Here is a 13,145-nt window from a genome sequence, read left to right on the forward strand (position 1 = left end):
GGTTTGCTCAGAGCCGTGGGCCGTTCTTTACCGAAAAATACTGCGTAGACTGCCGCCGATTGCCGAATACAGTTTGGTGGTTCGCCCACCGCAATGAACAGATTATATTTACTTGCATTAACTTATCGCTAATGATCTTGTACATTCAGTAGACGTGGCGAACTTTCGCAAAATGACAGTAACGTCTATAATTATAATGATTTCGTTCAACTAGCTTACGTCAACGTTGTCGAAAGTAATGATGAGAACGTTTTCTCCTAAATTGCCATGTTTGATGAATAGATGTCGTAATACGTATTTAGAATATACTGCCGTGTTGAAACGTAACGATGGTAAAGTGTGACGCAATAGCTTATTGTATGATATATACAATGTTATTCACTCTAATTCGATTGCCCTTGCCATTCTTATCGCCGTTGCGAGCCAACCTTGACAAATAAAGAGGACAGTTTATGTATGCGCTTAAAAGTATCCTATATATAGCGAAGTTCAAGTGATTAATGATCCACAGAAAATTTGCATTAACTTGTCCCAGACAGATTACGCAGTGACTTTTTATTTATCCTATGTAATGAAATGATCAATGGTATTTTCATGCACTTATCGTAGACTAAGTGTTATTGCGTTACTGGTAGTTAGTCTGCTTTCGGTGGACCAAACATGCCCTGTCTACCTGAGGGATGGGCAGCCTTCTTTTGCTCAGCCAAACAACTTACTGGTCGCTTTTCAGGTCGCCGTTGTTTTTAGAAATGCCAAATAACGATAATACTAACGGTGACCAAGAGCGGCGGCAAAGGGGAGCTTGTCTACCAGAAGTCGTGTGAAAAATACACTTTCATCTATTAGCGTTCTCATTAGGTTCGCTGATTAGCCGGCCAACGGCTGGACGACAGGCTGGCTGTCATGGGCGTGTTTAGAAAGCCATAAAGGTAATTTCCGTTTGCCGCTCGATCAACCTGCCGTCTGTTATGCCCCCTTTTTTTGGTGCCACCTCAACTGTGGACTATACGTCCACAAAACCCACAAAACTCAGCCCCGGTAACTGTCGATTCGATTTTCTAGGTAGGCACGGAGCCAGAACGGCCAAACGTAAAAAGTTACGAACACTATGTAGGTGCTACTAATATTACACTAGTTACGTGTGCAGGAAAGCGGCAGTAAATCTTACATTAACCTTTTTAAGAAGGAACGGGAAAGCATGAGACAGTAACTTGAGAGCAAACAACTTACGAGATCCATCTACATACGATCATCTTTAAATCTACCTACGAGTCCAACGATTGTGCTCGCTTGAATTTCACTATATTTATAATCACTGTGTAGTGGACGAACGGCTGCGGCCAGCGACGCCTGGAATATAATACATTTTAAGGCAAATCACAAATGATGTCAGTAGCAAACATACAACTTGTAGCTGGATAGTTTCTGAAACAAGTCTTAATCATAGCTATGTTAGATAGGCTTTTGGTCCATTGATACAGATACAAAACTTGCGTATCGTACAAACGTTGCTCTTTTTATTAATCGAAATCTCTCTATATCGCTGAAATAGCGTAGTTGGAGTCAGCATGGGGCATTATTTAAGATATTTTCTTTTATTTCTTTTACTTTTTATTTCTGCAGATTCAATATTCTCACTTACCATGACCCGTTTCCTATATATATTACAGGTAAGAAGGGTAGCAATATTCGTGATGATCAAACGTGCTGATGTTAATAACTCTAATAAGACTTGACAAGTTAAAGTTTCAGCTGAGGATCGCGTTCCTATGACACCTATGGTTTTAAACATGCGGTCTGCCTCTTCGCCGTCGCAGCATAAGAAGGGGTCAAACTACGCATCAACTACACCGTTATTCCGTATGCACACAGTTTCGCAACACAAAGCTCTTTGTCCCGGACTACCACATTACTTTGGCACCCCGACCCGTATAGCTTCGAACGGTTACACTAAGATTTTGTTTAGGATACCATTTTACGCTGACAGTGTTTTCCACTGATTTATTTCCACGTTGTTAGCACTAACATAATCGAATATCGACTAGTGCCTCCTATAAGAATGTCATTTTTACGTTCAGTCCTTCGTGCACATTCATCCTCCTATAAAGTGCCCCCTGCTATTCATTCCTTTTACATATGTCTTGTGATTGAATCTGCACGGGGTTGACCACGTTCGAGTCAACTCTGAGTCATTGCTTGGGCTTTCGTATTATTAGCAACAAGCAGCACGGCCTTGCTTGCCACAGGCTTTATCATCGGTGGTGTGACGTTCGTCGGTGACTCCATAAATTTATGCGGTGACCCCGTTATCAATCTAACACTCGAGTTCTTGAATCCTACTTGCCCATCGCCCAAAGCACAAATGTTTCTACACCTACGTTAATAGCCACATACAAATACGCAAACCACGTACATACAAAGCTAACATGAGTAATAATAGCTGACTTCCTTTCCCCGATAGCTGGTGGTCTCCATTTTACCTCAGATCTTTTTAAGGCTGATCATGATTTCCTTACCTTTTCTATTCCAGCAAGACGCAGTTCTTTTGCTGACTAGAGCTGCCCTGACCTGGGTATCCCCGCTATTGCGTTTTGCTGTGCACCTCGTTCGAGCTGGTGTCATTTGCTATCGATGCTTGATCTAACGTCAGACGAGTCCATTAGCTATGACGAGGAAAGGAATTATTTAATACCATATGAAAAAAATCGAACGATAGCAAGAAACCTTGCTATTATTCTATAATGATATGTATTACATTGAAGGAGACCAAATTTTATGTGGAGTTTCAGCAAAGAACCTTTCTATAGGAGTATGATTTTGTGCGATGTCACAGCGCTGGTTTCAGTACAATATAACAAAAACAACTGCACGCGTGTGTTTCAACTTTTCGATTTATCTGGCGTCCGTCTAATAAATTATTTGTCCAATACAAACAACACGAATAACTCGTCACCTTATCGCACCAGACTTCATATTCCATACACACACACACACACACACGCTCTTATCTGTGAAACTATACTCCGAGTGCCGTCCGGAAAAGTGATCTTACTGCACCAGCTGATCGGCAAGGTAATCCCTTGATCCGTGCCAGATTAATCTCACAAGCTCCCTAACTAGCGGCATTTCCAAATGGGGTAGTAATGGTAGTCTAAACGTGTCACACATGAACATCCACTTCCTATGACTTTCTTTGTGTAAGACAAAAACACAAAGAAGGAGACTGGCAGGGTAACCGAAAACCGGGAACCTCTCGTGCGAACGGCGTGTTACAGCCCGGCTCGCGCTGTCCTTCTATGTTATTCTTCATGCTCCGGCCGAAAGCCGAATCTGTTTCTGGACACTCGTCTACGCCCCTGGTCGGTGTAGCGTGTAAAGCGGTTATAATGTTACAGTTAGTAAATCAAAGCATTCATTGACAGCTACGGCTGAAGAACGAAGCCTGTTCGTCCTAGGAGTCGTCGACTATTTGTTGCCTTTTTTCTAAGCATCGCTACTGTTCTTACCGTTGTTGTTACCAACAAAGTTGCTGTCCTATTGAGACGACGTATGCATCCTGGGTTCCTCAACCAGCCAGTCTCTCAGTCAGCGATCGGACTAGATATTTCGTCAGAAGGCCCGACCGGCTTGCTGTAAACTCAACACGACGAATTACGGGTGCCTCTATGCTGGCACCTCAAGCCTTGACGTACAGGTCATGTTGTTCTCTTTCTCAATTTCTCTTAATCGATGGCCAACAGATTCTCGGTTGGTCCTATTCGTGGTATCGCGTGTACGTTGCTAATGAGAGTTTAACCTTAACGGCTGCAAACAGTTGAAAAGCAGGACTTGAAAGGGAAAAGACGATAGGATGCTCTGCATCGGTGCAAGAGTTCTTCAGTTCCAGTCCTTTCGTCCGTAACAGGCAACGAATTGGTGGCATACCTAGTACGCTCACGTTGAGAGCATTGTTCCAACAAAAGCCAGAGGAAGACAAACAATGGCGCAAACGTCTGTGACCGCATCCATATTTTTTGATGAGTTTGCGTTTTGTCCTGTTTGAGAGTTTTTATCGCTGTAATATAGGTATAATTAATAAGGGTTTAAGAGAACTCCTGTCGAATTTAAAAGTAAAGATTTCTAACATCAATGAAGTTTAAAAATGAATAGTTTGCGTTGCTACAAACATAAATTAGTTTCAGAAGATAGAAGATTACTAAGCATTACTTCGAAAATCAGGTTCTATACAGATCTGTAATTGATTGTACTTAGATCATTGTTTCGATTGTTAATACCATCTACTAGTTAGTCAGACTGGCCCAAGTTACCCATTTGCCAAACACTGCATTATTCCAGCATGGCATCTGTTGTTGCAACATCTTAGCGACGTGATTTTTCCTGATTTCGTCAGCAACGCTTACCTATTTTTCCGTTACTGCCAGAAGTTCTTGCGTCGTTGCTGTTATTGTTGCTACGTAGCTGTAGCATGGCTTGCCGGCCCTAGCGCAACGCCCAGCCGCGCCGCTCAGAGCCTGTTCCGTTCGGTCCTAGATCCATCACGGCGGCCGCCAACCAAAAACCAACGACCTGGGCCTACTATCCTTTTCTCATTTGCTCTCCTTTTCTTCTTCTTTTTATGTTGTTACCGGATGGATGTGTTTGCTTCCCTACTACTATAACTATATGGAAAAGTTTGCTGTAACTGTTTACTGGTCTGCCTGCTTGTTTGTGCTTTATCAAGCAATCCTGCTGTGACCCTGAAAGTGTACACGCCTGCGCCTGTATCTATGTAAGTGGTCTGTATGTGAACGTTCATGTCATGCCGCGGATGACATATGTCGGCTCCTCATTTCCGCTTACGACCAGCAGCGACGGGGCTAGCTCTCAGTCGGTCGACAGTTGACGCGACCTGCAAACGCGTGCTCGTTGGAATCATTTTGCCGCTGCAGCTACCCTGTCGCTAGCTAGGTCTGCTGTTCCCATTGTTGCTGGTAGCATAGCGTCCTGCTAAAAGCTCCTCGTCTGTAATTCGAATACCGCCCTCCTTCCGTGAGCTCACCTTCCGTCTCTCATTGTCCCACTCGTTGTCTTCTGTGTTATGACCGTTGCTACAGATACGGCAACTATTACTGCAACGAGGTATCTGCCGGTAGGGCCGCACACGTATGGCAGCGGCAATCCTCAGTTGAGTTGTGCCAAGTTAGTATTTGCTACCGCCTATTGACTAGGAATATATTATGCAGACGTATTCAATGAACGCTATAATCCCAATGGCAACAACAACAACAACGATGACGACGAGAGTGTCATCACGATAGTCACAAGGCATCGCATGGTTGTAAGTGATAATCGTAGCGAGTCATAAATCCACTGAAAGTGAAGACGAGGCATAAAAAATCCTTCATCGAATCCTGCTGTACTCAGTAAAAGGAAACAATTACTGGCTTCGTAGAGTCACGCAGATGTACGTACATTGTGCAAGTACATGTGCATACCCTGGAAAGGTAAATGCATTGAAGGAAAAACACCCCTTAATTCTTTAGCTATACATGCGTATATTCGTGAAATATGCCTATTTCTCTACGAATACTTTTCTCAACAATGACAGATAGATGGATAGATAGATAGATACGATAAACGTATCTAACGTACCTTAGCTACGTGGCTGAACGTAATGTTTGGACTCAGATTCATATTAAATGAAAAACTTCGATGTCAAAACAAAACAAATATGAAAATCCCTTGACTGAAGTTTTTAAATACATTATTACACTTGCGTATACTTCAGACAAATTCTATCAGCATTCAAACCGTAAATATATGTATCGGACCTAATCTATCTACTTGAGATATGTGAAATTTTCGATGCAGACTGAAAGTCCATACTGTCATCATCTTCTACACTCTAGCCGCCAAGCCGTTATTTAGCGTTTATGTCTATAATTTTTTGTTTAAGATCAAACATCAGAAACTCGATTATGAAATCTTCACCTCAGCAACAGAGATTTAATAATCCAGAACCACTATTAAGAAAATGGGTTTATGGATATACTGAAGGGCCATGCCAAACGTAGGCCAGCGGCCAAAGAGCTTCGTTTCGTAGCACTGTCAGAGGCTATTTTGTGCCGTTTAAAAGTAGTTGGTTATTATCTTATCAAGCTACAAAAAAAATATCATGATAATGCACTAACGTTTGTGTCGTTCTTTAAATACTCTGTTATTCACTTTCTTCTTTATAAGCAAATTGATTTGTAATGCAGAACACAGAACCAGATTTATAATCATTGATTTACACCCTGAGAAGGACAAGAGATCCTGCAACTACACAGTAATGAGACAGTAGCACATTCCGTACGTGGAAATGACACTCCTGTGTTTTCCACAAGGTTCGTATCAGCGATTTCAGGACACGAAGGGTTGATCGGGAAAAGCATAATCAATCTGTATATATATAAAGATTAAAAATCTCGATTACATCTGTTTCACCTTACAAATATTCAGTATATTCAAAATAATACCTGCCGCAACGTTTCGAAAAGAACCGCGCGAGGGAGGGAGCCACTGTGTAACCACGCCGATCCCGTTCAATGCTAGTTAGCCGATAACTACTGCACAAGGCTTGCCTTCATGCTTTCGTCCAGGTAGTTTCCCCAACAGAAGTTGATTTTTGTGCGTTGGTCTTTTCAGCTCGCGGAGGTATATGACCTTCGATATTCCGCTAGCTTCTAAAGTATTCTCTAAGGACATTCTAATTATGGAAGGTAGATGGTTCTTTAGAATGGGTCTTCTTATAGCGACAGTGTCAGGTGATAGACAAAGAAAATCCGCAGCAGATATCCCCAACAGTGTACAGAGTGAGCCATAATTACGAGACTTCTACATGGAACTCATATTTATTAAATCCAGCTTTGTTCTCATCCATTAGGATTTCGCCAAACTACATCGCAAAAATAACTATGAATATGCAACATGTTAAGCTGTTCACTATGGTACTTTAAAGGATACAGAATTATTCTTTCTTGAGTTCGGATTAATAAAAAAAAACAAAGGTATTACAGAGCCCATTATAATTCAATGCTTTCGAGGACACATAAAAAGCTAATTTGAATTTTCTTTCAAATTGTCAAAGAAAATCCTAATCCTATGACCTCGATAATATCACGCAAGAGAAAGTAGAGAGGAAATGTATTCTTGGGATTAAACAATAGCCAGATATAAACCTCAGATAATGATTTAATCTGCTGCAGAGCTTCATGATTAGTCCACACGTGAAGCGCATAGTGGCTGTAATGCATTTTGTGGTAGTCGGTGCATTACAATCGCTGCGACCATCCAAAATCCTGCATGTCTCTATGGTTTCGTTGCCCCTTATTGACCTTCGTTATGCGAAAAAACGACACCAATAACACTTTCTACTGCTCACTGCCTGTTGAGACCCGTACCTCCCTCATTTTTCGTGAGCCAAGAGGTCATCAAAAGGCCATTACGTCGTTTTAACGGCTCCTTGAAAAATTTTGATTTCAAGGGAAGACGCGTGGACATGCATGTAGCGTAATACCATTCGAAGATTTCGCACAATATCTGGTCTAAAAGAAGTCAAGCCTAGATCATATATAGTAAACAGCGTGATGTACGAAATAGAGATCAATTTTATGTCAACCTATGTATAACTGACTGTTTTCGTAAAAGATGAATGACCTAAGATACCCTCGAATCTGATCACCACAGGAAACAACCGTTTATTTTATGGAAATAAATGATAGCTTATAAAAATTGAAATGGCCTTGGGCCTTTGACTAACTTCTGTCGAAGATACTTGCTACAGTTTCCTAGCTCTTAGTTCGGGTCTTGGCTGACTATCGTGGGGCGAGGATGAAATTGCTGCACGCATTTTTAAGAAAAGTGATTTAATAGAAATAGCTGCCCTTGACCGAAAAAAAAAAAAAGAAGCCATAAATAATTAAATTTTTTTAGGTACGACAGCGACACTTCACAGTGGCCTAATTTGTTTGAGAAAAAAATTCGGCACCGGGGAATCTAGACAGAAATAGCATCTAGAATCATTCCTGGTAGCTCTTCTTATATCCCAACAACCAATTAGGCCCAGATTATAAATTAATATAAACCTATTTCAAGACAAATATTAACACCTTTGCTGCTAATTGATTGGCATGTACCTGATTACTAACTATTGACAGTAGCCTTTGACCACTTCCCGTAGAGTGGCATGCTTGAGACGTTTACAATAAACAACCATGGTATTCCCAATACAATTAATTAATTGTTGAATTTTTGAAAAAAAAGCAAAGTATTTAAAACGTTGTGGTCACTTTCATAACATTACCTTTTGAGAAGCTTACAATTGTAATTATCCAGGACAACTCAATCAAGACGAAATAATTAGCATAGAGAAAGGACCTCTCAAATAATTGAGGGCTTGTCGCTTTGGCCGATGCTTCTGGACGGGCGTATTTTGTTAAAGTGTTAGTCATTGTTTAGCATCGTAGCTTAAGCCATTCAAAAGTTCCAATTCTTTTGACGTACCGATAACAGGATGAATTCGACCTACAGTTATTGACTCCTATTGTGTGCTTTGAACTAAATTGCCTATCATTATCGCGACTTAACAACCCGTAGAACTGTTTGCTACCAGTACGTCGTGTGGTTACTCTTGGGATTTGTTCATCTTTTCATGTCTAGCTCACACGTCGCCGGTCGAGCTACGCAGACAAAGATCGAGCCCGTTGATGCTCTGCTTGCGACTACTAAGAACAGAAATCACCATGTTATTGCTGCTGAAATACTGCTATAATCATTATAATAATATTATCAATAACAAAGGCAGCTAATGTAATGTCGACCAAATGAAGCCGCTACTATTTTTGATAGATGCATACCGAAATTATCGCACACGAAATAGTTCCGGCTGTTTAGGGATGGGGCGAAACAAATGGGACTATCAAACCGTCCTTTTGGTGCTATAATTTAGCCCATTTCGGTAGGTAAGTAGAAGTGGACCTTGCGTGTACTAGAGACGGATTCTGTTGTGTAAATAATATAATGCCATACTGTATCCTATGATGGATGTTATGAACTCAGAGAACCTTTTGAGGAAGGGCTGTCCTACGGCGCGTGTCCGTGGAGAAATTCAACCTTTTAAACCCTCGTAATAGGGATTAGCGACAGGCTAACTATAGTAGTATTATAAACAGATAATAGAGGTAATAACTCTTCTTGGGATGTTTCCAGCGGAAAATGTCGGAGTTTCATTTAGTTGTGTGTCATCAAACTATATAATACCTTATTGTGTGTACAACGGCTGTCTGATATTATAAGGCGGTTTCTTTGTCGTAGGCAACAAACCAAAATCAAAGCTTTGTAAGCGTAACACGTTCCTAAAACGGTACCACTCTGTATTGTAATGCAGATCTTTGTTAACTGATGTTTCGGCTAGCACTAGTTAACTAGAGACTTCAGCTAAATGAAGCGAACTAGTTTAAGGACAATATGAAGTTAGAGACAAAGCTGAACTGGATAGAAGCATTTTTTTCGTAGTATCAATATACGTACATGATAATGATAACAACTGACTAAATAAATAATTTCTAACCTGGGAGGGTAGTGGTGATGCTGTAGCTTCGGGCCAGGCCCTTGTGGTAAATCGCTTCAGATTATGGAAGCGAGCAGGGTTCAACAAAGACGAACGGCAAGTCATCTTCCAATTACATGCAATAGACGATGATTGAGCTTCAGCAACGTCACTTCAATACTAATGACTTATTCGAACTGCCCAGTGGGTTTAGCCCAGAGTCGACATCGGCAACGAATAATTCGACGATTTTCACAAGTAACGAACACACCTGAAACTTTGCTCACCTCGAATTTTAATAATCACAGGTTGAGACAATGCTTCAGGCCGGGTTGTTCTGCTTTTGAATCTGACGCTGCTCCCGTTGTCACCGTCAACTCTTTTCACTTGTTTCGCGCGTAATAAATTCGAAATAGACTCGTTTGATCCTAACTTAACTTTTTGAACAATTCGAAACTCTGCCGAAGGCCTTGTCATGCTAAGCAAGGGTTAAACGCTGGATGCGGGGATATTTAGGTAAACAAAAAAAAAGCTAGCGGCTCGAGCTGGGTTAGTATGTGGTGTACGGCCCTTTAATCAAACACTGATACGATAACGCTAGATTGTAAACAGACAAAGAAAAAAGCTTTAGAAAAGTTTAAGGTATTTTGTATCCCGTAAGCTCTCTCTCTAGGCGCAAAAAGCTCTTACGCCCTATAGGAAACAGGAAATTTAATCAATCACAAACTGCGCTACCATGCCAACATATCTATTTCTAACGCATGCGCTCTCTTTTACGGAACAGTCGTGCCACCCAACGACAGAAATCGTCCATATCGAAGACAGATTCAAGTCAACTAGACCGCTAGCCCATGAGACCTATTGAACCGGACTGCTAGACCACACCAATTCGATAAGTTTATGAGATAACAAAACTAATCAACTGTATCGTATTGTATTAACCGTAGGTCCTATAACGAACGCTCTGCTACATTTTTGCGCTCATGATGAGCATACGTTGACAGCTGCGGAGGCAGCAGCGGCCAAGCAAAAAAACTACATGACATAGAAGAACGTTACGCGTAAAACGCATGCGAATTCGATATCGGCTTCCGCAACAAACGTCGGCGACAATGACAACACAACAAACAGGAAAAGCTACCTATTTTTTCATCCTGTTCTTCCGCCTCGTTTTGGTCGTCGTCTTTATCATGGCGTTGGTGGCGTTTTTCGCTATGGTTCGCAGCAGCAGCGACGGCGGCGTCATTGATGCTTCGTAAAGCCGCAGCTGTAAACGTCTGTCCGCCTGCGTCCCGCACGCACCGTCACATCTGCTTTACGAGATGGTGGCCACGACAACGCATAAAACAGACAGCCGCGATGATGGGAAGAAATGCTACTCGGGGCTCACTTGTTGTCGTGCCTTGTGGCGTTCTACTTGCCCTGGCGTGTTCCGGCTGCCTGCGGCAGGCGGGTCGGCGAACACGATTGCTTGTCGCGCTCATCATCGTGCGTGGAACAGAGTCACCCCGGTCTTATTTATGTTATCTACCGTTGAGACTGGCGTTATAGTCGTTGAACTGAATCAACCGTCGTATCTTGATACTCCTGAGACTACAATCACTGCTGGTGAATCAGTTAGCTGCTGCGAGCGACTGGCAGAAGCTGTTGAATATTGAATAGCGTGGGAGTGTGAGACGGAGCGGGTGAAGTCAAATCGAGTCGACCCTATGGCTCGAGCGACCCCCGTACGAAGCGGGCTGACCCGATGGCATCGGGAGTGGAACGATGATGATATCGACGAAGAAAAACTTGTCCACGTGATTCTTCAACAGCTACGATAAGGCAAACAACGAAAACAATCCCAAATGGTAGAAATGCAAACAACAACAATAGTAGAATTCGGACGTACCAGCCGTGCAGCAGGGGACAGATCGGCGAACACACATGAATAAACGCTTTGAAAAAAACGTGCCGAGAAAACGTGCACTTATCGATAAAGTGAATTTGGAAGTTCCACCTGTGGTCACATGAATCGCGAGTCGTATCGAGGAACCAATGGAGGCGCTTACCGGGGGAACAGCAGTGCCCACCTATACTGGGGGCATGGTTTCAATCTATTCAGAAATGTGAGAGTAATACAGGAATAGTATACTTACGTTTCTCATTTATTAGATTATGGCGAGAAAGATTATTGGGGGGCTCGTTCAGCAGTCGCATAAAAATTAGATATTGACACGCTCGGCCTTAACGTGTTGGAAACACAAAATAAGCAGGTAATTTAAGGACTGTAGTAACTTCAAGATATTGGATCTTTCAAGAGGGTTCTGGTAGTATTCGAAGCGGTGTCTGTTAGGGCAATTTTATTTTTATTAATTAACGACAACTTTTGTTCAAGTTATTGTCCTCAGCGTGTCGCTTTACGAAACTTCATCAGGTAATTGGCTTGTAATGATACTTGTTCTGATGTTATATGTCTATTGGTTCATATTGTTGTATTGTTGACAAATAATCGAAGACTACACATTATAGAGTTAAGTTGCTTTAAATGTCTTTAATTATTCTGTGGTGGAACCTTCGTATGTACGTGCGGTACAGTCTGGCGCTATAGTTATTCTCGATACTTCAGTAATTTTCTTTTCCGCGGCAGCCTTGATCACAAACAGCAAGAAAGATACCCATACTATTTTATTTGTCTGTTTTTTTTATCGATACGATACCCACGAGCTGGCTGGTGATATGACTTTGTGATGTTACATATACGAGTCCGCTTGCTGTGAACGAACACACGGCGGACAAACAGGCTTGGACTAGTCCCTAGTGGAGATGGAGAAACACTCTACTACTGCTAGAAACTAATGCCTGCAAATACGCCCCCGCACTAACGACCGGTCACCGGGGAAACAGATGGGAAAACACTCAGAATCAGAAATCATCAGTGGCCTAAATTTTGGAAAGAGCCTACGCGAGAAAACCTAACCTAAAAATACGCAACTGCACGGGGCATGCGTACGCAAAGAGGTTCACCGAACAGAATCTCATTGAAAAGACGAGCGTACATAAGTTTTCAAATTTCGTACAAGTGCCGTACAAGTTTCGTTGTTATTGTTCCGTACAACACGAACGAAGATCATCCAAGTACTGTTGTATTTCCCTTCACTTGGGCCAATTTTGCTACCGTACTAAATGGTAACAATACAGCATATCCGGTGTGATCTTTTGCTTGTACCCAGCTCGCAGTTAACAGGATCGAGCCGCAATAATGCCATAGGGGTGTGCGACTTAGTAAGCCCTTAAACTGATGTAAACATGCATCTATGATTAGAAATCAACTAGCAATAGCAATTCAATCATTGTTATAATTCAAGCCAGATATTTAGGCTAAAGATAGCCTATGGTAAGTGTGCACTAAATGCAAGTTACGTATTACCTATAAACTACTAGCAGAACTATAGCGTTTACCAACTGCGAGATATGGCCTATAGTTTATTGGGTATTAGGAAAACAGCAGTTTCATATGTATAGTGTTTATTTCTATTATGCAATGTCCGTTAAATTTCGAAATTTTCCAAACCTTTAATGTTCACACCCTCCACAA

At 41.8% G+C, this 13,145-nt stretch overlaps 1 protein-coding gene across 5 annotated transcripts in view; it reads right to left on the bottom strand.

Annotated features, from left to right (window-relative positions):
* The window catches only part of LOC111254383 (uncharacterized), a 45,928-nt gene that overhangs the window by 5,744 nt on the left and 27,039 nt on the right, over positions 1-13,145 (bottom strand). The window contains exons 1-2 of one of the 5 annotated variants that reach the window (XR_015316623.1): positions 1,643-2,507; positions 1,231-1,350 (exon numbers count right to left, since the gene is read on the bottom strand). The exons of 1 other annotated variant lie outside the window; for it this stretch is intronic. Coding sequence is in view for 1 of the 4 variants with exons in the window: in XM_086974378.1 (XP_086830504.1) it covers positions 1,270-1,350; positions 1,643-1,792 (231 nt within the window). In the remaining 3 variants the exon portion in view is untranslated. 3 more of the 5 variants (XM_086974378.1, XR_015316625.1, XR_015316624.1) reach the window with 3 other exon arrangements.

This window comes from Varroa destructor, unplaced genomic scaffold (genome assembly GCF_002443255.2).
Source record: "Varroa destructor unplaced genomic scaffold, Vdes_3.0 BEIS01000007.1, whole genome shotgun sequence".
NCBI classification, from domain to species: Eukaryota; Metazoa; Arthropoda; class Arachnida; order Mesostigmata; family Varroidae; genus Varroa; species Varroa destructor.